Source organism: Mustela nivalis (assembly GCF_964662115.1).
Source record: "Mustela nivalis genome assembly, chromosome: 10".
NCBI lineage: Eukaryota > Metazoa > Chordata > Mammalia > Carnivora > Mustelidae > Mustela > Mustela nivalis.
In genome coordinates this window covers 10,627,384-10,654,904 of record NC_139029.1, presented here as the reverse complement: position 1 = coordinate 10,654,904, position 27,521 = coordinate 10,627,384, and the positions used below count along the sequence as shown (strand labels likewise).

General features: G+C 59.9%; 1 protein-coding gene across 1 annotated transcript; it reads left to right on the top strand.

Annotated features, from left to right (window-relative positions):
- Positions 1–875: 875 nt before the first annotated feature.
- EPHA2 (EPH receptor A2) lies at positions 876–27,521 on the top strand. The gene is made up of 17 exons (XM_082685226.1): positions 876–1,087; positions 5,615–5,682; positions 7,016–7,685; positions 15,770–15,925; positions 16,043–16,375; positions 16,855–16,970; positions 17,852–18,005; positions 18,467–18,566; positions 19,063–19,118; positions 19,372–19,497; positions 19,582–19,767; positions 19,984–20,045; positions 20,152–20,361; positions 20,517–20,666; positions 21,353–21,546; positions 22,148–22,303; positions 26,558–27,521. Exons 1-17 carry the CDS (start codon positions 1,003–1,005, stop codon positions 26,661–26,663), a joined length of 2,928 nt encoding a protein of 975 aa, XP_082541352.1. The 5' UTR covers positions 876–1,002; the 3' UTR covers positions 26,664–27,521.

The window sequence follows — 27,521 nt, the reverse complement described above, 5'->3', positions numbered from 1 at the left end:
GATTCAAATCCTGGCTCTACTTCCTTAGCTGTGCAACCTTTGGGCATGTGTGTAAGGGCTTGGAGCCTCAGTGTCCTCTTCTGTAAAATGGGGATAATGACACCTGGTTCCCAGAGGAGAGTTACAGGAAATAATCCATGTCTGACTCATTCCTAGAGGTGGTTGCATTTAGATGACGGTATTCATGTATTCATTTCTTTTTCTTTTTTAAAAAGATTTTATTTATTTATTTATTTGACAGAGAGGGAGTGAGAGAGGGAACACAAGCAGGGGGAGTGGGAGAGGGAGAAGCAGGCTTCCCACTGAGCGGGGAGCCTGATGCGGGGCTCTGGATCCCAGGACCCTGAGACCCTGTCCTGAGTGGAAGGCAGATGCTTAACCACGGAGCCACCCAGGTGCCCCACATTACCATATTCTTAAAGGCTCCCGAGCCTTGATACTCTCCTCCACCTTCACCGGTCTGGGCGCCCTTCAGAGGTCCTAGAAGGAGGGGCATCCCAGTCTGTTTCACAGCTCCCCTTATAGGCCTGCTGCCAAGCAAGGATGCCCCCCACCCCATGTCAGCACAGGCCTGCAGGCCAACGTGGAGCCCCATCCCGAGGGCAAAGGGTGAGAGTGCAGATGGCTCAGGGTCAACCATCCCCACATCTGGGCCGAGGATCCTGGATCAGAGCTGAAACTTGGGAGGGCCTGGGGCGGGGGGCGCCAGGATGTCCAGAGGGCTCCAGGGTCCTCCCGAAACCCCTAGGGACTCCCCTCCTTTCCAGCCCGGTGCCAGCCCTGCCCCTTTAAAGACATTCCTGAGGGCGTGGCTTCGGTGACGTCAGCGCGGGGCATGAATGAACACGAGCCGGTTCTCACCCAACTTCCATTAAGGACTGGGGCAGGAGGCGAGAAGTTGCGCGCGAGCCGCGGGCGGGAGCGGGCAGCGAGGCGGGCGTGCGGGCGTGCGGGCGTGCGGGACCAGGGCGCCAAGGACCCGGCCGGGAGCGAGGAGGCGGCATGGAGCGTGCAGAGCCCCGCGCCTGCCTGGCCCTGCTGTGGGGCTGCTTGTTGGCCGCGGCCGCCGCGGCGCAGGGCAAGGAAGGTGAGTGTGCGCGCGGGGCCTCTCCGGCCCGCTGCAACCCCGGCGGCCTGACCCCGGCACCCCGAGACTCTCGGAGCCCCGCGGGGCGACGCGCGCAACTTTGGAAATCAACCTGGCGCCGGCAGCCCTGTCGTGCTGGGGTCGGGAGGGCGCGCGCGCGCCGCCTTCGCGACGAATCTGGGACCCCCTGCCCCAGAGTTAGGGGGCCTCCGGGGACCAAGGGGTGGCGTCTGGGCGTGCGGGACTTGGAGGCCGTCGGGAACGGGCGGCGGCGCCGGCCACGCGGTCGCAGTCCCGCTGTCGGCTTCAGGAACGCGTCCCGATGGGGGCGCGGGGGTCCCTTGGAGAACGGGGTGTCTGAGGAGCTTTCCGCGAACTCAGCGTCTCGGTGACTTGTCTTCCCTAATCCGCTTGCCCCGATTTTGCAGAGAAGCATCCTTGTGGAGGCCCCTTGTTTTTGGGGCGGGGTATCTTCGGCCGGCAGGGAGCCCCCAGCGAAAGCCCCTGCTCCCTGAGATTTTCTCCACGCCTCCCTTTGCCTCCAGTCCGGCAGGAGAGTATGGGGGGAGTTTCGGGTTAACCTGCCCACGCAGAGCCTCCCTGTCTTCCCAACCCGCATTCCCAGGCTCGGGGGTCAGGTTCGGGGCCGCGAGTGCAGACAGGAAGTCCCAAAGTCAAGCGTTCTGAGCTAGGGGTGACTCAGAACGAGGAAATGCGGCAGGTGGGGGCGCGGTCTCTCAAGGTGTGGAGCCGTCACCCCAGGGCCACCGGGGAGTCCTGGCATCCGGGGGTGGGGGACTGAATCACCCACCCCCGCCCCGCGCTCTCGGAGCGGCGCGGGCTGAGGGGCCGGCAGACTTTGCCCTGGGTGGGGCAGGTGTGTGACTGGGGGCGTTGCCCCTCGGCTAGGGTCGCAGAGCGGGTGGGGGCTCCTGCCCTTGGCCGAGGACCTTCCTGACCTACACCGGCCGAAGCCGGCTTCGGTTTCCAACAGTGAGAGCAAGTTTTCCCCGTCGGACTGGGCACAGGGTGGCTTCCGCAGGCTCCTGCAGGGGGAAGTACAGAGGAAACCCTGCGAGTGCGAAGTTTCCTTGAGCCTTGCTTTCTTTATCTGCCTCCCAAAAAGGGGTGGGAGGTTTTGCTTTTCCAGGTTGGGAGCAAAAGAGGACAGAGTTGGAGCTCTTGGAGGTGGAGGTGGGGGGCGCATCCTGTCCCAGTTCCTGGATGGGTCAGGGCTCTTGGTCCCAACTTGCAGGAGTGGGCGGCAGGGATTGCTGCCATCTCCAATACTCAACCCCTTACCTACCCCAACCCCTTACCTACCCCTCGGCTTTTGGTCCTCCCCCTTCCTGGGGGACTGTGCCTGGAGAGAAGGGGAGAGACAGCTGGAATCACTACAGGCTTTTCTGGGAGGCTGTCCTCGGGGTGAGGGGATTAGGCAGGACCTACACTACTGAGCTGCTGAGCGGCAGTGCGCAGCCCTGGTCGCCAGCCTGGAAGCCTGTAGCTGCCCCGTCCTTGTGCTCCCATTGTGCCCTCCCCATCCTAGCCCACTAGCCACCACCCCCTCCCCACCCCAGCCCCCGCCATGGGACTAGGGAGGAAAAGGATGGTGTATTGGAGAGTCCTGGGGTGGGCGAACATTTTTGCTTCGGCTCCAAGAGTCCCCGTGAACAACTTCCTACATATGCTTGCAATGGTGGTGGTGGAGGTAGGGTGGGGGGTGTTGGCCCAGTTGGCAGCTGCTGGTGGGTTCTGTTCTTTGCTTTTCGGGCCCAGTGTGGTGGATCTGCCTGGGGGTAGATGGGAGGTGTGTATGTGTGGGCAGAGAGTAGGACACACAGGCCCCTTCCACCCGTAATATAATCTGCTCACTTTTCTTCTCCTTTCTTGCTTCCTCCCTGTGGGTAGAGGAGCGAGAGTGTATTTGGAGACCCAGATGGACCCAGATGGATTCTCAGCAGCCACTGAATCTGTCCTCTTTTTGCAGATGGGGAAACTGAGGGAGACCCAAGCTAAGCCCTTGTCAGCCAGGGCCCTCTGCACAGAGGGTCAGATCTGAGAGGCTGGCGTCTAGAGCTGCTGGAGCCCAGGTCCCCTGGCATTGGGGTTTCGGGGCGATTTTCCTGGGGAACAGAGTAGCTGGGCAGGGCTGCTGTGGCTGGATGAAGTGGCTGAGGCAAGGGGGCTGGCGAGTGCCCCGGGGCCCCGGAAAGTCCTTGGCTGGGTTGTTCTGTAAGAGCCCCATTTGCCCTCTGTTCCCTTTTCCCCCACAGAGCTCCTATAGTCCCCCCCTTTTCTTTAGGAATTAGTTGGTTTTGGTTAAGTGGGATGTGGGGAGAAGGAAGGTGACCCCAGGTAGTGCTGTGTTTGAGTGAAGAAAGCCATTTGACATTCCTGATGGAACTGAAGACAGAGAGTCAGGGAGGGAGGTTTCCTGGGGGTGGTGAGGGGGTTCGAGGGCTCCTGGATGAGTGTGCCTAGCCAGGGCGTGTATCAGTGAGCCAAGGGGCTCCCAGGCCCCCCACCCTTTCCAGGGAACCGGAGCCCTCTGTCCCTGAAGAGCTCGGGGAGAGGCCCGGACCAGGCTGGGCTCCGTTCCTGGTGATCAGTTCTAGGGAATTTACAGGGAGGAGGTTGTGGCTGGAAGCCCCCTGGGGAGCCTCCTTCCTGTGTGAAGGCTTCTTTTCTTCTCAGATTGAGCCCCGTGATACTTCTAGATGAGGCCAAGGGCTGGAAGGGGAATGTGCTCTGGCAGGGGTGGTGGGGTCCCTTTGGGCCAGGTTAACCCTTCAGAGGCTGGGAGCCCTGGGCCACCTCCCTCAGGGGCACAGTCTGCAGCTTTCACTAGTCTGGGAGGAGGAGAAATACAGAACTTTTGGGGGGCACTCCCCATTTTCCTTCCACCCACCTAGCCGGAGCCAGGAACCCCCAGATTCCTTCCTTTGTAGCCAGAACATTCCATTTGCTAGTGGGGTGAGTGAGTTTTCCAAGCCTGGGCCCCGGGCATGCCCGAACAAATCTGTGCCCCTACCCCACCCGCTCCAGCCACCCTCCCCTATCCCCATAGCCTTGGGACAGGTGCCACATCGGATTTCCTCCTTCCGGTCTGAGCTGCAGGGCCCTTCCTAGAGAGATTTGGCCCAGGTCAGCAGCGGCTGGCAATGCCTCACATCAGGCCTGGGGGCCTTCAGCCCAGGGGAGGAGGCCATCCTGACCCCAGGAGGGATCTCTAAGACTCCTCTCTCTAGCCCCTCACTCCAGCCTCACCCCTAAATCAGGCCCATCTCTGCCCCCTGCCTGTCCGGATTCCGCCCTTAGAGTTACTCTTCCAAATCCTAGGCCTGAGGAATGCCACTTCTTGAGGCCGTATTCCTCATGCTCCAGGGTCCAAGAAAATGACTGCTTGGTCCCCCTCCACCAGGGTTTTACCCTCTTGATGGTGGAGGTGGGGAACGGGACACTGTCTGGGTTCCCTGCCTGAGCTCCCCCAGTGTCCTCTCTCTCTAGGGATGGTGGCGCCTATTGGCCACGACCTGGGCTTGACTTACCTAGGGTCTTGGGTCTTGGCTGTAGCCACTGAGCCTGGCAAAGAGCCAGGGATGGACGGATGGGAGCTGCCCAAGGGCAGGGCTGGATTTCGGGAGCCGCTGGTAATGCGTCCCTCCGTCAGGCTCCAGATGGATCTCTCTTCCCTCTGGACCTGGAAGTCCCCTCTGAAGGTTTCCATCTCTGGTCCCCCAGGCACTGCCAGCGGGGCCGTAGCCAGGGTGTGAGGGACAGGGCAGTGGGAGCGACTTTCCCAGGGACCTCGCCAGCTGTGTGTATCTTTGAGCCCCTCCTGGAGGCCCTGTGGGTTCAGAGCTTCATCCTGCCTGCTCTGTGGCTTTTGTGGTGGGAAGATCAGTTTCCAGAAACCCCCCCACTCATCGTCCCCCTCCTCCCCTAGAGCTGTTCCCACCTGTTAACAGCCCTCTCGGAATGCCACGAGACATGGATGTACATAACGTGTGCTTCTTGGCTTGGGTGGGGTGGGGGTGTCTCATGCTGGGGGCGGGGGTGTGGCAGGGGCAGACACGAGAGCTCCTGAGCCCCACATGTGTGTGAAGTGCTGTTGAGGGGCTTTGTGCTTGTTTCCGGAAGCAGACGGGGCAGGCGTGGTGTCACTTACCAGGCCTGCCCGCCCCAGCTCCCTGCCCAGCTGCTGTCCCCTGCTGGGCTGAGCTCTGTCTTGCACTACCCAGCTGGGGGCTGATCCCGTGAGGGGCTGGGGCTGGCGTGGCTGGAGCTGTGGCCTGGGAGATGGGGGCCCTAGTCCTCCCCTAGCCTGTCACATGGCTTTGATTGAGTCCCTTCCCTTGCCTGGGTCCCTGGTCTCTGGGATATAGTGGGCTCTCTCTGTGACAGCTGAGGAAGCCATCAAGGCCTCTTAGGGCTCCTGGGGGACTCTCACCTTTCCCGCTGGACCCGGGTCCTGGACACACTCACCCCCCCAAGCTCACAGGCCCTCCCTCCCATCTCTTCCAGTTGTACTGTTGGACTTTGCCGCAGCTAAAGGGGAACTCGGCTGGCTCACGCACCCATACGGCAAAGGGGTAAGCCTTCAAGGTCAAGCGGGGGCATGGGGACAGGGAAACTGAAACCCAGGGAAGGTGGGGCCAGCCTAAATCCAACAGCTCAGTCTTAGAGCAAGCTCCTGCTTCCTACCCCAGGCTCAGAGTCAGGGGCAGGGAGCTGGGGGTTGGAAGGTGGGGGACGGAGAGGCAGAAAGGGCTGGGGAGACAGCTGGAAGCCCCGGCTGAGCAGGGCCCCTTGGATGTCCGGCGGGCCAGTGGTCAGAGGAACCCTCCTGTAGTTTCCTCCATCTACCTCTTGGGAGGAAGGGGTTAAAGGCTTTCTGTCTTCAAAGTCCCAGCCTAGAAGGTGAGGGGTAAGGGAGAGACAGGGAACAGAGGCTCTCGCCCCAGGAAACCGGATCCAGTTCCTTCCTGCTGGGCCCCTCTCCCTTCTCCCCCGGCTGGTACTTCCCCTTCCTGCTAGGGGCCGAATTTGTTTTGCCTCATCCCCACCAGGACTGGTGGGCAAGACCCTGGGATCCTTTTCCTGGCTTTGTGTGACCTTGGGGAAGATACCGATGCTCTCTGGGTCTCAGTTTTTCTCTCTGTATAATGGGCCCTTGCTGAGTTCGTCCTGGGGCCGTGAGCCAGGGAGAAGTACGTTTCCAGGGGACTACTTGGGGCAGTGTCCATTGCTGGCCAGATCTGTGTGAGTCATGTGCTTGTCCCTGGTCAACTTAGCCCCCTGCAGGCCAGAGATACAGCTCTGTAGATTTCCAGGATCCTAGAATGTCCAGCTGGGAGGGACCTAATCCAACGCTCATTTTACAGGGTGGGAGACTAAAACTGAGGCCCAAGGACGTTGGAGTGAGGCCTTGGCCAATGTCCTGTGGTGTAGCCTAGGCTTCTTCCCTTTGAAAGAAAGAATCAAAGCTCCTTTGCTTTGATTGATTCATTCAGTCATTCACTGTTCATTCAACAGGTGCTTTCTTGAGCACCTACTTTGTTCTGTGCGGGCCCTGGGGATACAATAAATGAGTCTGATGCAGTCCTTGCCCCAATGAGCTCGAATCTGGTGTGGGGAAAGATGTAGGTATCAGCACAGCGGTGCCAAGTGCTGTGATAAAGGGGATGTGGAGATTCTGGGAGCCAGAGGGGGGCACTTGGCCCAAGTCTTACCAGAGGAGATGGAGCTCATTCATGTTCTGAGGATGACCTGTTCCAAAGCTAAGATTTAAAAACTGTTAAGTGTCATCCTGATGCCCACTTGCTACCTGGGCATTGCCTCTGGGCCTCAGTTTCTCCCTGGGCACATGCCCATACTGACCTGTGTCCTCCTCTGCGCCCGCCCCCCCCCCCGCCGTGTGCACAGTGGGACCTGATGCAGAACATCATGGACGACATGCCCATCTACATGTACTCCGTGTGCAACGTGGTGGCGGGTGACCAGGACAACTGGCTCCGCACCAACTGGGTGTACCGCGGCGAGGCCGAGCGGATCTTCATCGAGCTCAAGTTCACGGTGCGGGACTGCAACAGCTTCCCTGGGGGCGCCAGCTCCTGCAAGGAGACCTTCAACCTCTACTACGCCGAGTCAGATGTGGACTACGGCACCAACTTCCAGAAGCGCCAGTTCACCAAGATCGACACTATTGCGCCCGACGAGATCACGGTCAGCAGCGACTTCGAGGCGCGCCACGTAAAGCTGAACGTGGAGGAGCGCTCCGTGGGGCCACTCACCCGCAAGGGCTTCTACCTGGCCTTCCAGGACATCGGTGCCTGCGTGGCCCTGCTCTCCGTCCGCGTCTACTACAAGAAGTGCCCTGAGCTGCTGCAGGGCCTGGCCCGCTTCCCCGAGACCATCGCGGGCTCCGACGCGCCCTCCCTGGCCACGGTGGCCGGCACGTGCGTGGAGCACGCGGTGGTGCCACCGGGGGGCGACGAGCCCCGCATGCACTGCGCGGTGGATGGCGAGTGGCTGGTGCCCATCGGTCAGTGCCTGTGCGAGGCCGGCTATGAGAAAGTAGAGGACACCTGCCAGGGTGAGTGGCTGTGCGGGGCTGGCGGGGATGGGAGTGCTGGGGGAGGGGCAGAGGCTGGGCTTCTGGGTTCTAGTGTAGGCTCTGGCTGCGTGGGGACCCTGGGAAGGTCGTCCCGGCTCTGACCCACAGTGGTTCTGTGAGTGGGACTCCCAGAGTCATCCCGGATTTCGGTTTCCTTATTGAACGGGTGGGTTCAGTCATTCACTGAGAAGGAATAAATAGGAAAACCATGCGCCGTGGAGGTTATGAGCAAGGATTGTAGGGCAAACATGCCTTGGTTCAGATCTCAGCTCTGTATTCAGCTGTGTGACTTTCAGCCAGTTTCTTAACCTCTCTGTGCGGGTTGCCGCCTCTGTAAAATGGAGAGGAACACAGGGCCCATCTCTAGGGTGGTTATGATAATCAAATGACCTAATGCCCATGGAGTGCTTAGCTCAGTGCTTGACACGTAAGTGCTTTTAAGTGTGCTTGTTATTTTTGCTTCATTCCACAAATATAACTTCAGTATCGGCTCTATACCAACCCCGTGAACGCGTGGTCCCTTCCCCAGAGCTCGTTCCATCTCTGTTAGCTCACCACGGGACCTAAGGCAAGTCACGTCACTTCTCTGGGTCTCAGGCTGCTCTTTGGTGCGTGGTGGTGAGGGAACTGGACCCAGGACTCACACGCCCCCCTGGCAGCCTTTGGAAAAGTGCCTGCATTGAGGTCAAAGTGGAAGGCAGGTGCAGAGTCTGCCCTCTGTGCCTGACCTTCCCCAAGGCCGTGACCCAGGTTCTCCTGATGAATCTTCTGTGGATGACAGATAGAAGCCAGAGAGGGGCCCGATTCTCTGGGACTGTGTCTGGGAATGGGGCCCGGGCATTAGGGAGCTCGCATAGGGAGGCTGTGGCTTGGCACGGCTGGGGCCAGTGACAGCGGAAATCTCTACAGCAATTTTTTCAATGGGTGGCTTTTTCTAGAAATGGCTGTGGGGCAGGGCATTTGTGGAATGCAGGCCAGCCGTTGGAAGGCCAGCTCATCCGCGCTCTCTGGGAATTTCTTTGCTGAGATCAGCGGGGTGTTGAGAAACTGGGGTTCAGTCCTTGCAGTTGCCTGTACCCCACTGGGTGATCTTGGGTGAATCTCTCTTCATCTTTGGCCTAAAATAAGAAGGCTTTCTGCTTGTTTTTTAGCTATAGATCGTGTGACAGACGAAGTAGGTTCAAATGTTGGAGGAGCCCAAACCCTTTTCTGTTAGGCTCCATTTGCCTCCTCAAACAAGTCCTCAGAACCTTGCTTAACACAATCTGTGAACCCCCGGATGAGAAGTTCCCTAGTAGGCCTTCGGTGTAGTCCCTGCCGCGGCCCTTCCTACTACCCTATTGTCCTTCCAGCTCCCCTATGCCGAGTCTCTCTTCCCTAGGCGGCCCCGCTTTAGGTGACCTCCGGTGCACACTCCCAGTTTCAGACAATGACTGTGGGGTGGGGGGGAGCCAGGGCAGCCTAGTGGGTCGAGCAGGCTCCTCCCACATGACATCCTCACACAAGAATGCAGGGGTGGGGGGTGAGGGGCAGCTGAAAACTTTCCACAGGCTGGTGATTCAGGCCCTGCAGAGATAAGTGGACGTTGGGGTTGGGAGGGCTGGAGGGGGGAGACTCTCTCCAGTAAGAGGGGGCAGGCTTCCTTCCCCTGGAGGTGGAGGGGGGTCAGGGTTCTGGCACGCTTTGCTGGTGAAGAACTGCATAGGCCCCGGATTGGGAGGACTGGTTTCCAAGAGCAAAATCTTTGACTTTGCTGGTGGGCCCAGCCACCTGTTGCCCTACTTTTTCCTCTTTGAGATCCCTCAGCGTGGTTCTTAGGGGCCGTTGGTATGGCTGGGAAGCCCCAGCCGGGTTGCTCCGATCCCTACAGGTGTTTGCAGTAGTGCCTCCGACCATGGGGGCCAGTGGAGATGATAACAGAAACTCCTGCACACAGGAGCCCTCCACGGGCAGGCGGGAGCCAGGTGAGCACTTTCTTGGCAGGCTTGCTGAATTGGACCCACCTGTCCTCGTGGCACTTCATAGACAGGAGACAGAGGCTCAGAGAGGTGGAGAGACTCACCTGGAGTCACACAGCGATGTGTGGTCGCAGCAGGATTTGAATCCGGGTGATGCAGCGGCGCCCAGGCCGGAGGATGGGTCAGGAAATGGGGCGGGAAATGACCAGTTCCTTTGGAATCCCTGACTCAGCTCCTGGCCAGCGGACAGAGCACGAGCTCACTGTGCAGCCCCCGGATGGCAGGTCCTGGTGTGGGAGGGTGGATGGTCGGGGGCACACAGTGTTACTGAGCACACGGTGGGAGAAGTGGAGGCAGGTGCAGGGCCGGCCCTCCCCGCCTGACCCTCCACAGGGGCATGGAGCCAGATTCTCCCACTGGGGCTTTTACTGATGACAAATCGTGCCCAGAGAGGGGTGTGGATTCCCTGAGGTCACCGAGCACCTGGTCCGGGTCATCTTCAGAGCTCACTGCTTTTCAGGGTTCTTTCCCCAGGAACCTTGGCATTCAGGAAAGAGTTAAATGGACAACAGAAGGGAGGCACCTCCCAGGTGCTACGATCTCGGACAGGTGGGCACCCTGCCCGGAGAGCTCTTGGAGCTATGTCAGGAATGAGCTACCTTCACTCTGGGCCCCCGCCCTGCCCCCGGCCCTGCCTGGGGGACAGTGGAGTCGCTCAGGCAGACTGTCCTCTCCCCTGGGGTGGCTTTGTCTCTGCTTCCTGTGTTGGCATCAGCCACTGAGCTGCTGGGGCCCTGCCTGGTGCCTCAGCCGTGGGCACTGCCAGCCAGGTGAGCAGGTGGCCAGCGGCTCTGGCCAAAGGCTCAGCCCAGCAGCTGGGAGGCCAGAGCTGGAGGTGGGCACCATGGGGACTTCCATCTTGGGAGGCTCCTGCTCCTTCAAGGGGCCCAGCCCCCTGGGGATGTCTCCTCTCTAATTTCTGTCCCCCGGTTCATAGGGACACCCCACCCAGTCCAGGCACCAGGCTGAGCATTTCATTCTGTTTCCTTCAGTCTTCATAAACCCAGAAAGGCTGAGGACGTTAGCTCTATTTTATGGATGAGGAATCTGAGGCCCAGAGAGAGGAAACGGTGACCAGTAATCAAGAAGAGGGGGGCGTACTGTCCCCAGCTCACTGCCCCCGGCGTGTGTCCTCCTCATAAGTTGTGTGCCCTTGGCAAGTCCCTTCTGGGTCTCATTTAGCCCGCCTGTCAAAGTGGGGGGGGGGGGTTGGACCCTGGCCGACTTCGTGATCAGAATCTGCCTCCTGTGACTTTCACCCAAAGCCTGAGAACCTGGATTGCCCTGGTAAGCCACTGACTGGGTGACCTCGCCACACGGGGTGAGGAGCAGAGTCCTCGTACTGGCATCCTGAGTGGCCCAGGCCCAGCCCAGGGTCCATAGCTGAAGGGGAGGCTCTCCCTGGGCAGGGGACAGCTCCGGTCAAGGTGGTTTCGGGGCAGGTTGGCCCCAGGCTGTGTGGGGAGCTATCCCCAGAAGCCTCACTCCATCAGGACGTGAGCCCCAGGCTGGGGGCTCTGTGAGCTGTTGACTCTTGGGCACGTCCCTTTCCGGGCCTCATTTCTGTGGTTTCCTCCGGCCCGCTGGGGTGGGAGTCCTGGATGGGCACCCACCCCCCCCTCCCGCCCTCCGCCCTACCTGCCCCACCCTCAGCTCGCACCGGCTGGCAGCTCCATGGGGTGGCCTCTCCCGCCCTCTCCCTCTCCCTCTCCGGAGGTAAATGGGTCCCCAGAACGGAAGGAAGGAGGCAGGGAAAGCAAACAGAAGATAAAAGGCTGGTGGTGGGGAGACAGCAGGAGGTGGAGGCTGGTGGGGGGGTGGGGGTGCTGCGCTTATCTCGGGCTCAGGGGAGGAATGTGCCTCAAGATAGTTCTCTGGGGTGTGTGTGAAGTGGGCGGTCGGGCCATGGGGACATCCCCACATGGGGCTGCCAGGGCCCCCGCGGTGGGGAAAGGGGAGAAGCCGCGGGGTCAGGAGCGAGCAGTTCCCTTCGTGGGCAGGGTCGGTGACTTCTGGGTCACCATTGGCTACCTGTCAGGGTACAAGACAAAGTCCACACTCTGCCTCCATGGCCTGGGGAGGTGACTGGCCCCAGGTGAATGGCCACTGTGACCTCTTGACCCTGTGACCTCGCCACTACCAGTTGGGGAGGTGGCTGGACCTGGGGGGAGGGGCTCCGCCAGGGGCGAGATTTGCGTCACTCCGGAGGGCGTATGTCCCTAAGTCACTCCACGCTGCCGCCTGAGAGGCGGGCATCGGGAACTGGAAAAACCGGGGTGCAGCTCTGGGTGCAGCCGCTGTGGCCCAGTTCCCCTGCTCAGTTGTAGGCCAGGCCCACCAGGCGGCCTGGAGCCAGAGAAGCCATCCACAGGTGCGCAGAGGCCAGGCTCTGGTGCGGGGCGGGGGACGTCCTGGGGTGCTGTCCCCTCAGGGTCCCTCAGGATGCTGTGACACTCGCTCCTGGGGTGAACGTTTAATCTGCAGATCCTAGATTTAGCCGTTGACTCACACCTTCATTCATTAATTCATTCATTCACTCATTCAGTTGCGTGCCCAACCCTGTGCTGAGCCATGGGCCGCAGAGAGACGGGGCCGTGCCTGCTGCCGGTTGCAGAAGGCTCTCCTAGCAGCAGGAGTCCTTTCAAAGGGAGCCCGAAAGCCGGGCTGTGAACTTCCCCGAAGCAGAAATGGGTGTTATCTGCCTCACCATCATATCCCACATGGTGCCAGACACGTAGGAAGTGCTCCGTTTCTGTTTGGTAAACATAAGGTTGAGTAACAGATGCCCCCCCCCCCCGGGGGGGCAGAAGAAGGCCAGAAATTGGGCAGTCCCGGAGCGCCGTGGAGAAGAGCTCCAGCAGGGCATTGAAGGCTGCATAGGAGTCCCCCGGTCGGCTAGGGGACCGTGGGTATTTTGTGCACGTGGGTGGGTTTGGGTGTGTGTGAGCACCCGACGTGTGCCCAGAATGCCAGCAGATCCAGCCAGGCAAGGTCAGAAAGATGCAGGGGCTTGCTGGTGTCCTCACCGTGAACTCCGGAGCCCCCGAGCGCTGGCCCACTGTGGCAGGGCCCTGGGGACAGCCCCTCGTGGTTGTGCTGCTGCTGGAGGAGGGGGCAGCGCCTTCTCGTCAGGCAAGCACATGCCTGTTGACGGGGCCTGTCCGCTGTATTATCTGGCATATCCGCAGCGGAAATCTCTCCAAATTCCCTCTTTCCTGCCGGCAGCAGTCAGGCCACCCCCGGGCTCTGGGTCCAAAGCATGGAACCTGACTCTTCCCCCACCCCACCTTCCTCCTCTTGGCGTAGGATGGGGGGGCTGGCCACGTGGGGGGCACAGCTTTGTGGGGGGTTGCAGGTGGCTAACGCCTTTTTTTTTTTTTTAAGATTTTTATTTATTTATTTGAGAGAGAACACAGAGGGAGAGTGCGAAGAAGCAGGCTCTCTGCTAAGCAGGGGGGCTTGATCCCAGGACCCCAGGACCCTGTGATCCTAACCTGAGCTGAAGGCAGACCCTCAATGACTGAGCCACCCAGGCACCCCCAGCTAATGCCTTCCTTTAGAACCAAGCCCGAGCTGTGGGGGCTTAAGGTCCCCTCCCCAGCCTGGGCTGGAAGGTGATTCTGGGGGTTCCCCCCAAGCACCCTGACTCCACTGGGCTTGGACAGCTGGAGTCCGTCCTTACCTGGGGTATACACGGGCCTCTCTAGGGGCCAAGTCAGGGCACTCGGGGGAGTTGAAATCCCAAGGTAAAATGGCCTGGCTCTCTGGAGTCTCATTTTTACTTGAAGATGCGGGGGGGAAAGAGCTATTTTTGTAACGTGACAGATACATAACGAGGAATGCAGACTACACGGGAGGGGCGCCTGGCTGGATCAGTCGGTGGAGCACACGACTCTAGATCTCGGGGTTGTGAATTCGAGCCCCACATTGGGACAGAGGTACTTAAAATTAAAATCTTAAAAAAAAAAATACACGTGGGTTGCTGCAGGACAGCAGGAGACTTGGTTCCTCAGCCAATGCTGTGGAGTTGATCCTAACGTTTCTTCGCATAGCCTGTGAACGTGCCGTGTTAGAAAGACCTACGTCGGGAGGCGCAGCCCCCCCCGCCCCCCGGCTGCTCTGAAATTAGTCTTGGGATCTTCAGGCTGTTCAAGTGGGGCAGGACTCCTCTCCGGTCTCTTCAGGCCTATATCAGAACGTTGGTTTCTCTCTGCTCCAAAGCGAGGTGCCTGTGGGAGGAGAGGGGCTCAGAGTTAGGCGTCCTGGGTTTAGGTTTTGGTTTTGTGTCCTGGGAGCTTGTTGACCTTGGGTAAGTGGCCTTGCCTCTCTGGGCCTCGGGTTCCTCCGCTCCGAAGTGGAATGAATGATACTGTGTTCTCGTCTGATGAGCTTGTTGTGCGGACTGAACGAACGTCAGGTGTGTGGTCCGGGAGCTGCACATCATAGGTCCCTCATCAGCAGCGGTCACTGTTTATGTCGCTGCACAGAGCAGGAGTGGGTCCCAGGCCCCCTCTGTCCTGGGCGAGCGCCCTCAGGGCCTCTGCTGCGGTTCTGAGCTGGCGGCGGCACGTGGTGGGACAGGCTTCTCACTCATGGTGGGCGAGAGCGGCTGCCGAGCTATCCTTGGAGTCCTGTCCCCTGACTCCCAGTCCTGCTCCCCACCTCTGCTCACACAGAGACCTGGACAAGGAGGGAGATTTTGTCTAAGAATTTTCTCGACAGCGTGGATCTAACTGTGCCTTTTGGCTCTGCCTCAAACCTTCAGTCCTCCAGTGGCTCTCATCACCCCTGGGTAAAGTCCTGGCTCCCTGGCCTGGCATTAAAGGCCTCATACAGTCTGGTCCCTGGAAACCTCTCGGCCTTCTTGCCTCCTGCTCTCCCCGTTTATGGCCAGAAGGCCACTCATACTTTCTCTGTGAGTCTTGCTGTTTCTTACCTCCAACATTACTTCCAACATTTCTGCCCTGCCGAACTTCTACTCGGCCTCTAAGCCTCAGCTGAAATATCCCACCGTGTTTCCTCAGCCCTCCTTAGCTCTCACCTACCCCTTTATGGCAGACATAGTCATGTGCTCCCATTCCCCGAGCTCAGGGGCTTTGGCTCATCTCAGGGTCCACGCCGCAGAGTGATATCCTGAGGTGTCTCAGGACGCTGCCCAAGAACAAGATGGAGGCGGGTACAGTAGTGATGGGGTTACAGAAGAGGTCCCCTAGGGTGATCCCACCCCCCACTCTGGCCATTCGGCCGCTGCCCAAGCCCTGAACAGCCCTGCACCGTGGGCCCTGTGTCTGGGCAGCTTCCTGCCTGCGAAGCCAGGAAGGGGCTTGGGGCAGGGGCAGGATAGGGTGGTGGGAGGAAGAAGCCTCTGGAGTCAGGTGCCTGAGCCCCTAGCCGGCCGGGCCCGGCCAGGACAGGACCTTCCACCGGGGGAGGAAAAGCCGCTTCCTGGCTGCCCTTGTGAGTGGCGGAAATGACTCGGTCCTGGGAGCAGCTCCACAGAAGATGCTGGGGGCCTGGCCTGGCCTGCTTCCTGGTGGCCCAGCCCCGGAACAGGAAGGCAGCCGGGTCCTGGGGTGAAGGGGACACCCGCAGGGGTGAAATCCTGAGTGGGCGTGCCTGGCCGCTGGGCTGAGGCTGGGGTGACCATCGGTCAACAAAGGCCCGTGGTGAAGGTACAGTTCCTGCCCTGGGCGACTGGAAGCCGAGATGGGGACCCCTCGGGCTGCCCTGCAGGGATTAAAGGGGACGAGGCAGGCGTGAGGTGGGGTCCTGGGGTGAGATGGAGCCTGGAGTGCCAGGCTCGGGCATGGCCCTGGTGGGGGCCAGTGGCACGTGTGCAGAGTTTGGAGCACGGGGTGAGGCACTTCCTGGGTGCCCAGCTCTGGGTGCTGGCCGTGCACTTCGTCATCACAACCTGGTTGACCAATGAGAAAATAGGCCCCCAGAGGTTTGGCAGCCTGCATGGGGTCCCACGATGAGATCCCACCAGAACAGTTGCTTTGGGTGAGACATGGTTGAACTGATGTCCATCCCTCTGTCCTCCAGCCTGCTCGCCGGGATTCTTCAAGTCCGAGGCGTCCGAGAGCCCCTGTTTGGAGTGCCCTGTGCACACGGTGCTGGCCCCCGAGGGCGCCACCTTCTGTGAGTGTGAGGAAGGCTACTTCCGGGCCCCGCAGGACCTGCTGTCCATGCCCTGCACGCGTGAGTCTTGCCGTGGGTCAGGGAGGGCGTCTGGAAGGAGGTGTGGGGGGAATGTGGCGTGCTGCTCGATATATGCAGGCTACCTGGCTCTAACTCTGGCCTCTGCCCTCCACACAGGCCCGCCCTCTGCCCCGCACTACCTCACGGCCGTGGGCATGGGCGCCAAAGTGGAACTGCGCTGGACACCCCCCCAGGACAGCGGGGGCCGGGACGACCTCACCTACAGTGTCACCTGTGAGCAGTGCTGGCCTGAGTCGGGCGAGTGCGGGCCCTGCGAGGCCAGCGTGCGGTACTCGGAGCCGCCGCACGCACTGACCCGCACCAGTGTGACCGTCAGTGACCTCGAACCGCACATGAACTACACCTTCGCGGTGGAGGCCCGCAATGGGGTCTCGGGCCTGGTGGCCAGCCGCAGCTTCCGCACCGCCAGCGTCAGCATCAACCAGACAGGTGAGGGCCGGGCGTCAGCGGGACGGCCACCCAGGGCTTGGCTGTGTCCAGAGGGAGGCGGCAGCCCATGGTTAAAAGCAGCAGGCCATGGGTTTACCTCTGACTGAGCTCTGCGGCCTCTCTTACTTTCCTCACCTGTCAAATGGGAGTCGTGATAGGGCTCTCGAGAGGATGCAGTAAATTACCGTGTAGAAGCCTCCTAGGACAGTACCGGTCCCAGACAGGATATACCAAGAGTCAGCTGTTGCTTGGGTTTTATTACGTCCGCGCTCATGAATACTCAGAGGGCGCCCCCGGTGGGCCAGCCCGCGGGGTCCCAGGCCTGTGGCTCTGTGCGACAGAGCCGGAAGAATCCCGGCTTGGGATCTGGAGAGCCCGGGCTGTAGGTGGGGCCGGGTCTAGGGGCGCTCGCCCACACGCCCCGCAGCTGCCCCTGCCGTGCCTCCTCACGGTCCTCCCCCATCCGCTGTCCTGCGCAGAGCCCCCCAAGGTGAAGCTGGAGGACCGCAGCACCACCTCGCTGAGCGTGTCTTGGAGCATCCCCCCGCCACAGCAGAGCCGCGTGTGGAAGTATGAGGTCACCTACCGCAAGAAGGTAACTCCGGGGTCAGGGCAGACCCTGGCCGGGCCGGAAGCAGGGGACCAGACTGGTCATGTAGATGGCTTACCGCATTCTGCTGATGAGGACACCGAGGTCTGGGGTCTTCCGAGAGTCCCCTTTCCTAGGCCAGCACAGCAGAGAGTGGTGGCAGAGAAGACGGAGTGTTCTGGAGTCCCCAGAAGAGATAGTCAGGGTTGGAGGGGACGAGTCAGGCGATCAGACACACCCGGGTTCAGGCCTTGGGTCATGCCCTTGCTGGCTGGAATCTTGAGCGACTCACTTCATTTCTCTGAGCCTCTGTTTCCTCCACGGTAAGAAGAGCATCAGGGGGTGCCCTAGTGGCTCAGTCAGTGGAGCATCTGACTCTCGGTTTCAGCTCAGGTCACGGTCTCAGGATTATGGGATCGAGCCCACGTTGCCCTGGGCTCCCGCTCAGCAGGGGGTCTTTTTCTCCCTTTGTCCCTCCCTGTGCTTGTGCTCATGCCCTCTCTCAAATAAATAAATAAAATACATTTTTTAAAGATTTTATTTATTTATTTGACAGAGAGAAATAGCGAGAGAGGGAACACAGGCAGGGGAAGCCAGAGAGAGAGAAGCAGGCCTCCCGTGGCACAAGGAGCCCAAAGTGGGGCTTGATCCCAGGACCCTGGGATCTTGATCTGAGCTGAAGGCAGAGGCTTAAGGACGGAGCCAACCAGGCACCACTATAAATAAAATCTTTGAAGTATAGATATATAAGTAAATAAAATCTTAAAAAAAAAAAAAAAGAGCATCGAGCCTGCTAACATTAGTGACCTGCTTTGCTAGGCTCAGCTGGGGGTGGTCTCTGGTGGGCCAAGCTGATGCCCCCCCCCCCACACCGCCCTCACCCACAGGGGGACTCCAACAGCTACAATGTGCGCCGCACCGAGGGCTTCTCCGTGACCCTGGATGACCTGGCTCCGGACACCGTCTACCTGGTGCAGGTGCAGGCGCTGACGCAGGAGGGGCAGGGAGCCGGCAGCAAGGTTCATGAGTTCCAGACGTTGTGTGAGTTGGGCAGCCGGGCGTGAGGTGGGCTGGGGCCCTGAAACAGGACAGCCGGGACGTGTGGGAGGAGGAAGTGAGTCAAAGAACTTAGAAATGCCCCCCGTCCTGGTCAGCCAGGGCCTAGGAGAGCCTGGCGGGGATCAGCTCCAAGTCTGGGGAGGGACCCAGGGACATGCCTAAAGGGCAGTGTCGAGAAGGAAGGACATGGGGTCCAGCATTGGCAGACCCAGTTCAAATCCTGTGTCGTGGAAAGACTCCCACACACCTGGCGGTTCCTGCCGTATTCCCTAGGGAACACTTGTCATTTGTCATCTATGAAATGGGAATAAATATTCTCACGAACCATCACGAGTAAAGGCATCCAGCACATGTCCCTAAAGTGGCCCTTGGGTGTAGAAGGGGCATTGCCATGATTTGGAGGGTGGGGGGCTCCCAGCTGATGAGCTGTTCTCCCCCGACAGCCACAGAAGGATCTGGCAACATGGCGGTGATTGGCGGTGTGGCCGTTGGCGTGGTCTTGCTTCTGGTGCTGGCGGGAATCGGCTTCTTCATCCATCGCAGGTCTGTCATTGCCCACGCCGGGTTCCCCAAGGGCTGAGGTGGGACTCAGGGGCGGGAATCTCGGTTTCCTGTCTGGAAAACGGGGCTGATGGCAGATCTAATCCCTGCCTCCCGGGGACCTGGGAAGATGCGGTGAGCTGTCAGGTCCCCAGCCCAGCGCCTGGCATGCCGTGGGGGCTCGGGACACGGCCGTCATCGTCTTTGCTTTTGTTAATAACGGTGTGTCCACACTTCCTCTGGTCACGCAGGCAGGAAGCTCTGGGAGCTCTAATGAGGAAAGCCCTCATTACGGGGCGTTGATCCCAAGGAGGGAGTCCTGCTGGCTCATTTCCTCCCTGCCTCTCCCACTGCCTTCCGTGCGCCCTCTGCCTGCTGAGCGGAGTGCCCAGCGCACCAAGCCCCTGCTTAGGACTGGAGGGTGGGGGCATCAGGAGGCTTGTGGCCAGAGCAAGCCACTGACCTCCCCTGTGTTTGCTTCCCTGTGGGGTTCTCTTAGGAGGAGGAGCCTGCGGACCCGCCAGTCCTCAGAGGACGTTTACTTCTCCAAGTCAGGTGAGATGCAGTGGCCTCCTGGGCCCGTCCGCACCCTGCCCTGCTGGTCCCACAGCCCCCCCCCAGCTCTGTGGTGGAGATGGGGCAGCTGAGGGGGCCCCCAGGGCTCAGGGGCGAGCAGGGGGGGGCCCTGGGGCTTTCTTGAGCAGCTCAGAGGGGCCGAGCTGGAAACTCAGTGATCATCTCCTCTTCCCCTCCCCCCCCCACGGACTCCTCACCAAACTGTGCCCCTGCCTCTCTTTTTCCACTGCAGAACAACTGAAGCCCTTAAAGACCTATGTGGACCCCCACACGTACGAGGACCCCAACCAGGCGGTGCTCAAGTTCACCACCGAGATCCATCCCTCCTGTGTCACGAGGCAGAAGGTCATTGGAGCAGGTGAGCGCGGCGCCCCGCGGAGGGGCCTGAGGCCAGTTGGCAGTGCCCCATGGCCAGGCTGACTCCCTCCTTGTGTTCCCACAGGAGAGTTTGGGGAGGTGTATAAGGGAACGCTGAAGGCTTCGGGGAAGAAGGAGGTGCCCGTGGCCATCAAGACGCTGAAAGCCGGCTACACGGAGAAGCAGCGGGTAGACTTCCTCAGCGAGGCCAGCATCATGGGCCAGTTCAGCCACCACAACATCATCCGCCTGGAGGGCGTCGTCTCCAAATGTGAGCACTGGCCCCCGGAGTTGGGGAGGGGTCCAGGGTGGGGGGGATGTGGGAAATCCCCGTGTCCCCCCACAGGATCTGCCCACCCAGAGTGGGGGTAAAGAGGGGTTGTACACTTAGGCCACCATACAGGGGCTCCGTCCATAGCTGTGCCCTCCCTGCTCCGTCTACACCTCTGGCCGCCCCCTCCCCTCACACCTGTGCTGCCCTCTGCAGACAAGCCCATGATGATCATCACTGAGTACATGGAGAACGGGGCCTTGGACAAGTTCCTTCGGGTGAGGCTGTGGGTCGGGGCTGGTGGGGGCCCAGGGCCGCCCGGGGTGCACTGGGGGGTTCGGGGCCGGCAGCGGGGGGCGCTGGCTGAGGGCCTGTGCTCCGCAGGAGAAGGACGGCGAGTTCAGCGTGCTGCAGCTGGTGGGCATGCTGCGGGGGATCGCGGCCGGCATGAAGTACCTGGCCAACATGAACTACGTCCACCGCGACCTGGCCGCCCGTAACATCCTGGTCAACAGCAACCTGGTCTGCAAGGTGTCCGACTTCGGCCTGTCCCGCGTGCTGGAGGATGACCCCGAGGCCACCTATACCACCAGCGTAAGCACTCGGGCGGCTGTGGCTGCTGGGGGAGAAGTGGCCTCCATGCTGTGCCCCCTGGGCGTGGGCTCCGTGGGTGGGAACACCCCAAGGCCTCACGAACAAGGGGAGGCTGGCTGGAGGGCCAGCAGTGACAGGGCTGGGGTCCCCTGCAGGGTGGCAAGATTCCGATCCGCTGGACAGCCCCGGAGGCCATTTCCTACCGCAAGTTCACGTCCGCCAGCGACGTGTGGAGCTACGGCATCGTCATGTGGGAGGTGATGACCTACGGCGAGCGGCCCTACTGGGAGCTGTCGAACCATGAGGTAGGTCCCCGTGCCCTGCCCGGCCCTACCCTGCCCTGAACTGGATCCCTCGACTCCTTTCCACACCCCGGCAGCCGGGTGGAGAAGAGTTTTGGGGGCTTACTTTCCTCTGGTACATCCAGTCCATGTTTATCGAGGGTCTACTGTGAGCCAGGCCTTGTGCGGGGCTGCGGAGCCGGTCCCTGCTTCCGGTCGGTGGAGGGACATGGAAACGGGTAGTGGGGAGAGCGAGTGCCTTCCTGTGTGCACACACCTGCCTGTGCCTGTGTGCGTGCATGGGGTGTGTGAGTGTGCTTGCCGGGCCGGAGACTAAGGAGCCTCGTGGGAGCAGGGGGAAGACCCGGAGCAGGAAGAGGGCGCTTGCTGGAGGGAGTGGCTGGTGCAGATGTCCCGAGGCTGGAGGGATGCTGGCAGGAGGGCATGCAGTGTGGCTGCTGCCCTGGGGTGCCCCGGAGGGAGCAGGGTCAGGAGCCCCTGCCTCTGTGGAACTCTGGAGACAGCCTCCTCAGCATCCGCCTTTCTGTGTCTCTGACACTTGCGTGTTGGGCTCAAGAAAGAGTGCTCGTCCCCTCTGTGTCTGGGGCTCCCCTTCCCTCCTGTGCCCAGCTGCCCGTGCGGGCCTCCCCAGGGAGCTGGCGGGGCTTTGGCGGCCACGCGGGGCGCCGCTGACCCTCCGGCCTCCCCAGGTGATGAAAGCCATCAACGACGGCTTCCGGCTGCCCACGCCCATGGACTGTCCCTCCGCCATCTACCAGCTCATGATGCAGTGCTGGCAGCAGGAACGCGCCCGCCGCCCCAAGTTCGCCGACATTGTCAGCATCCTCGACAAGCTCATCCGGGCTCCCGACTCCCTCAAGACCCTGGCTGACTTTGACCCCCGGTTAGTGCCATAGCCCCTGGGCTTGCCCCCCCCCCCCAGCCCAGCTCTACCCCTGAGCCACTTCTGTGTAGTGGCCGGCCAGGGCCGGGGCGCTGGGGGCTCCGGACTTCCGCCTGGGCTCTTACCCTGTACGGGGGCTCGAGTGAGACTAAGAGACGCAGTTGACATATGTGAGAAATGCGTCGGGCCCTGCGCTCAGCGCTGAACATGTTTTAACTCATTCGGACGACCGATGAGATGGGTCCTATAATTACCTGCCTTTTGTTGATGAGGAAGCTGAGACGGGGTGATTAAGTATTTTATGTGCTGGCAGCTGGCCAGGCTGGGGCTGTGCCTCCAGGAACCTGAATCTGAACATTTTGTTATTTTGTGGTTATTGGTGCTGGTGTTGGCGGGGGTTGGGGAGGGGCCCAACAGGAGCTGTAAACAACCAGGACTTACAACATGCCCGCCCGGCGCCCTGAACCCTACCAACCAGGCTTCTCTGTGGTCCAGATAAGGAAACTGAGGCCCAGGGCAGTTGGGAGAATCGCCCAGGTTAGGGAGCGTGGGGGGCTCCATGCCGCCGCCGCTCACCTGCAAGTGGTGACCCCCGTTTCAGGGTGTCCATCCGGCTCCCCAGCACCAGCGGCTCCGAGGGGGTGCCCTTCCGCACGGTGTCTGAGTGGCTCGATTCCATCAAGATGCAGCAGTACACAGAGCACTTCCTGGCGGCGGGCTACACGACCATCGAGAAGGTGGTGCAGATGACCAATGAGTGAGTCCGGCCCCGCCTTCTCCCCACCTGCCCACCACGCCCCTCCTCCCCTTCACTCTCCTTTCCTGTTGGGGGGCAGACGGGTTTCCCAGGAAGGGCAGAGCTAGACCAGCCGCCAGGAATTCTGGGCACTCCAGCCTGGCTCCCCGCTGTTTCTGCATCTTTTTTCCAGAATGGGAAAATATAATCACTGTCATAATCAGAGCAGTGTTGATTGTGGGCTGACTGTGTGCCAGCTGTGAGTCCCAGCACCGTGAGTCAGGCCTCAGGATAATTTGGCTGTTGGGGCTCGTCCATCTCCCCACCGGGGGATGGGAGGGAGAGGTGCAGGGACTTGCTCAGGGTCCCATGGCCACTTGGGGCCCAGTAGGGTTCCAGCGCTGGTCAGTGAGGGCCCAGAGATCAGGGACCACAGAGGTCATTAGTGGAGAAACCGAGGCCTAGAGAGTACGTTACCTGCCTAAAGTCACACAGCCGTTTAGGGGCTGCATGTCTCTCTGGGATGCTGAAGAAAAGTGGGCAGAGCCCTTGGACTTCCTGGCTATTGCCTAGGAGAGAGTGTCATAGCCCCTCCTCTCCCAGGGACCTCTCCCCACATGGTTGTCAGGCTGCCCTGTGGGAGCCCTGCTCTCCCCTCCAATGTCAGGGACCTTTCCCGGCATGGCCTTGGCAAGGACACCTCTTCCCATCCCTGGTGGGAGAAGACACGATCCCCTTAGCCTTTTGTGCCTCTAAAAATAGTGTCAAGTCCCAAAAGCCCAGATTGTTTAGGGTCCAAGGTCAGGGCCGGAATGGGCCCTGGGGCTGGGAGGTTTTGGGAATCACATGGAAGGGTCCACCCAGGCCTCCCACAGTTCTGGGTTACAGAAGTTCTGGGATCTGGGCCTGAATGCAGGAACATTCTCCAGGGCCTCTCAAGACCACTCAGCTGGCTGGTGATTGCCGGTCAGAGCTTCGTAGACTGGGCTGTGTCTCCTCCCCGGGGACGGGGAGTCAGACAGGGACAGAGTGAGCCAGAGGGAGATGAATCCCAGGATATCTTCTGTCTCCAGCCAGCAGCAGGGTCCCAGGCTCGAGCTCTGCAGTTGTGCTTAGCTTCAAGTCCCACGTCTGCCATGTCCTAGCAGGAGACCGTAATCAGATTAGGTTCCATCTTTGGGCCTTGGTCCCCAGTTCCCTGCTGTGCAGAGTGGATAGGTGAGTGCAGGGGACATGCCTGGTACACAGTAGGGGTCTAACCCATGTCGCTCTCCTCCTCTCCTCGACCCTTTGCTCTCAGCCCGCAGCCTGTGGGCAAAGGCCAGGGTTCCTGCACCCGCCTCCTTTTGCCTGGGAACCTGGAACAGCCCCTTGGCCCCTCCAGGGGCTCCCACCAGGGACAGCACAGCTACTCTTGTGGGTGAGCAGAGCGGAGGGCAAGGAGAAGGGCTTACAGGAAACACATGTTCTTAGAAGCTTCCCGAAATAGCCCGGGGTGCTCCTCGGCCAATTCCTTTCCCACGAGCCTGGACAGGGCTGTCTTGGATGGATGGAGGTTGTGTGTGTGTGCATGTGCACTGTGTTTTGAAAGGCCTGAATAAAGGCAGGAAGTCATTCCACACTCCCTCCACCTCCTACCAACTCGGAGCTTGGTGGCGCTCGGAGCTGGGGCCTGCGTGACTCACCACCACTGCCTCCTTCTTTATTTCAAATAAGTGAAATGAATGGGGAATCTTAGAGCACTTTTTTTTTTTTTTTACCCCGAAGGCTGTGTCTACACATGCCGTGAGTCCCAGTGGGAGGCAAGGAGTTGGTCTCAGAACTTGGCACTTTCGCCGATGGGGTCAGGTCAAGGTTTAGGCTTCAGCGCTCCCCCCATCCCCCACTCCCATTGCTCCCCAGGGGCCGGCTGCTTGCCACCTTTTCTCAGATTGAGCGTTCACCATGTTATTTTGGAGTTGCTACAGTTTCCAGCTAGACTGGTGGCTCTGCATGTCTTTTGGGGAGCTAAGGAAATGGTAGATACTGTAGCCCAGAAAAATGCTCAGTCTAGCAAGAGGTCCCATCCAGTGTCTGGAGGGATGCAACACGGCTTTCTGGGAGGGGAGCCCAGGCCAATGGGGCTTATGGTCGCCGAGTGCCCTCAGCATAGACTTGCTCCTCATGCCCTGTTTGCCAAGGGAATGAATCATTGTTGTGGGAGGCTCTAGGAGCCCTCTCTCACCGCTTGTGCCCAGGGCCAGTACACAGCAGGTGCTCCTTTGAATTTCCCTGAACCAGGGCAGGCATGGAGAGTGCTCGGGAGAAACGTAGCCTCGGTCGTGTGTCTGGGAGTGGTAAGAGGGAAACTGAGGCTGGGGCAGGAACAGTCTTGGGACAGTCCGTGACTCATCTTGTGTGCCTCTGTGGTAAGCAGATGTGGCGTGGAAGGGGTCAGGGTCTCTCATGTGTGAAAAAGACTGGAGCTGGGGTACGTGGCCCGGGAGCACCTGAGCAAAGCTTCCCATTTTAGATATGCAGAAACTGAGGCCGAGTAACAGGACAGGACCTGCCCAAGGCTTTGATGAAGTCCAGGACTAGAATGGGCTTCTTGCCTCCCAGCCCAGGGGTTTTGCTTCCTCGATGGGCCTCAGGAGCAATCTTGGCTCCGACCCCCATGGGATTAACTACACCAGTATGGAGGAAGGGCCCAAGGCGGCCTGGGCCGTGGCCCCATGTTCACTAAAGCAGCCATCAGTCATTCAGCAGATACATCCTGAGGACCTGCTGTGTGCCAGGCCTATCCAGGAGCCCAGGGGACTAGGTCTCTGCTGTTTCCCTCCTGGCATTCACTTAACCTATTGGTTCTTAAATCAGACATCAGGGTCTTTGGGACCCAATAAGAGGCAGACTCGCTGCCCCACCTTCAGAACTTCGAGGTCAGTGAGTCCAGACTTGGGTCCAGGATCCTTCCTTTTCGGGAAGTGCCTCCTTCCCCAGGGATCCGAGTGTTTCCCTGGGAGCCACACTTGGAGACCTGCAGGTGTGGGGGAAACAGCACTGCTTTTTCAGCGGGCCCAGCTGTCTTGGTTAGAATGGCTTGCAGGGGTGGGTTAGGAAGTTCTCCCTGGTGTCTGACGTCTGGCCTTCCTGCTGCGGCGGGGGCAGCCAGCCCCTCCTGGGGGTCCCTCAGCCACCCTCCCCACGCACCCGGGGCTGCCTTTCCCTGCCCAGCACCTCTCTGAGGGCTCCCAGAGCCTGTGGGAAAGTCATGTCTCCGGAATTGCAAACAGGAGCTCCTACCGTATAATTAGTCTCATTTATAGCCAGGAGACGGCCCATAAAAACCGGGGTGTTTTCATGGGTTTGGGCTGGTGGGTGAGGGTGCTGGAGGAGAAAAGTCCCAGAGTGAGCAGTAAACGTCCTGCTCCAGGGCTCCTGGGAGCATAAGTGGTTTTACAAGGGGACAGGGCGGGGCACGGAGAGGGGGGCAGGAGAGGGCTGTGGGCCCCTGGGCACATCTCCCCATCCGGCACCGAGGCCACCGTCCCTCTCTGCCACCTGTTTCTGGGGGGTCTCCCGCCCTCCAGTTAGGTACTCCTCCCGTTTCATAGATGAGGAAATTGAGGTTCCTAAAGGGAGAACACCTGCCCCGGGTGACCTGGTCACCTGATTGGGGGCTGCAAGCTCCTGTCCTTAGCAGCCTACAAACAGAACTTGAACCCTTGAGGTCCCCATGCAGAGTGTTTCCTGAGTTCTTCCTCGGTTGTCAGCTGTAGGTACTCGGAGGGAATAGGAGTGGACTAAAGTGGGGACTGGGAAGAGCTGTGAGCAGCAGCGCTAGAGGGTCCCTGCCTCCGTTCCCCTGGACCCGGCGATGGCATCTGTGCTGCCCTGGGGAGGAGGACCTTAACTGGGAACAGTGAGGACAGACCAGGCTGGATGCCTTCTCCCGAAGGCATTTGTTCACAGCTCCTTCGATTTCCAGCTCCTCCATCTCCTGGCTGTGTGACTTTGGACACGTTGCTTTACCTCTCTGAGCCTCCAGTGTTCAGCTCTGGGAAAATGGTGGTGGAAAGAGCACTCTGCTTCACAGATAGTGGTGCAGATTGCATGGGGGACAGGAGAACTTCTCACAGAGTGGGTGCTTTAGTCACTTTTCGAACTGTGTCGATGTTAGCAAGCCTTCAGGGTGTGGATCCTGGCATCGAGCCTCTGCCCACCCTCCCCACACCCCCCCATTCTCCCTCACCTCTCCCCAGCCAGCCTCTAACTCCCTCTCTCCCTCCCCGACAGCGACATCAAGAGGATTGGGGTGCGGCTGCCCGGCCACCAGAAACGCATCGCCTACAGCCTGCTGGGACTCAAGGACCAGGTGAACACAGTGGGGATCCCCATCTGAGCCCCGGCAGGCCACGAACCCCCTTGGCCAAGAATACTTGAAGAAGCGGAGTGGCCTTCCTGCCTGTGCTGGGCCACCAGGGACCTTATTTATTTCTAGCTATTCCTTATTGATGGCATCCTAAGGCCTCTGCTGGGGGGGGGGCGGTCTTGGACAACAGCTAGGCCTAAACTGGGGAGATGCTCAGGGACCCCAAGCTGGGGGCCTCTTCGTCTACAAAGGACAGACTGCCAAGCACTTAGGAGGTGCTGCCGTGTTCCCGGCATCCCCTGGGGCAGGAGCCCCACCAAAGCATTTGGACAAACAACACAGGACATTTCCAAATGGACCTCCCTTTCGCCGTCTTGGGACGTGGAGGGGTTGGCCTGTGGCTACGTGAACAGGGTGCCTCCGGCCCCACCGCCAAAGGAGAAGACGACAGCCAGCAAACTCAGCTGGGCAAGACCCAAAGTGGCTCCCCGGTCTCTCTGGTGCCTTCCTCAGCCCCCCAGGCCCTGTCCTCAGCCCCAGCGGGCCGAATCGTGCTCCCCCGGGGCCCTCGCAGGATGCTTGGTTGTGTTGAGGTTTTTTTTTAAATATCTATTTTGTACTTTGTGGGAAGTATGTGTGTGTGTGGCAGGGGGCCTGGCCAGGGCTGGGGGGGCAGACGGTGGCCTGTTGTCAACACATTCCCAGGCTGGGGGCGGGTCCATCCGGTCTCCCTCCCCTTTAGACATTCACTAGTCTGTCAGTGTTACTGATTTTGTTTTTGTTCGGTATTTTTTTTTTTTCGAAACTTAATTTATTATTATTTTTTTTATATTTATTGCTAGGAAATGACTTATTTCTGCTCTGGAATAAAGTTGCAGATGATTCAAA

Bases quoted from the DNA above. Each gene is read 5' to 3' on its own strand.
- EPHA2 (XM_082685226.1), top strand. From the start codon at position 1,003: ATGGAGCGTGCAGAGCCCCGCGCCTGCCTGGCCCTGCTGTGGGGCTGC. The intron at 5,683-7,015 runs GTAAGCCTTCAA...CCGTGTGCACAG, and splicing joins CGCACCCATACGGCAAAGGG to TGGGACCTGATGCAGAACAT. The intron at 20,046-20,151 runs GTGAGGCTGTGG...TGTGCTCCGCAG, and splicing joins CCTTGGACAAGTTCCTTCGG to GAGAAGGACGGCGAGTTCAG.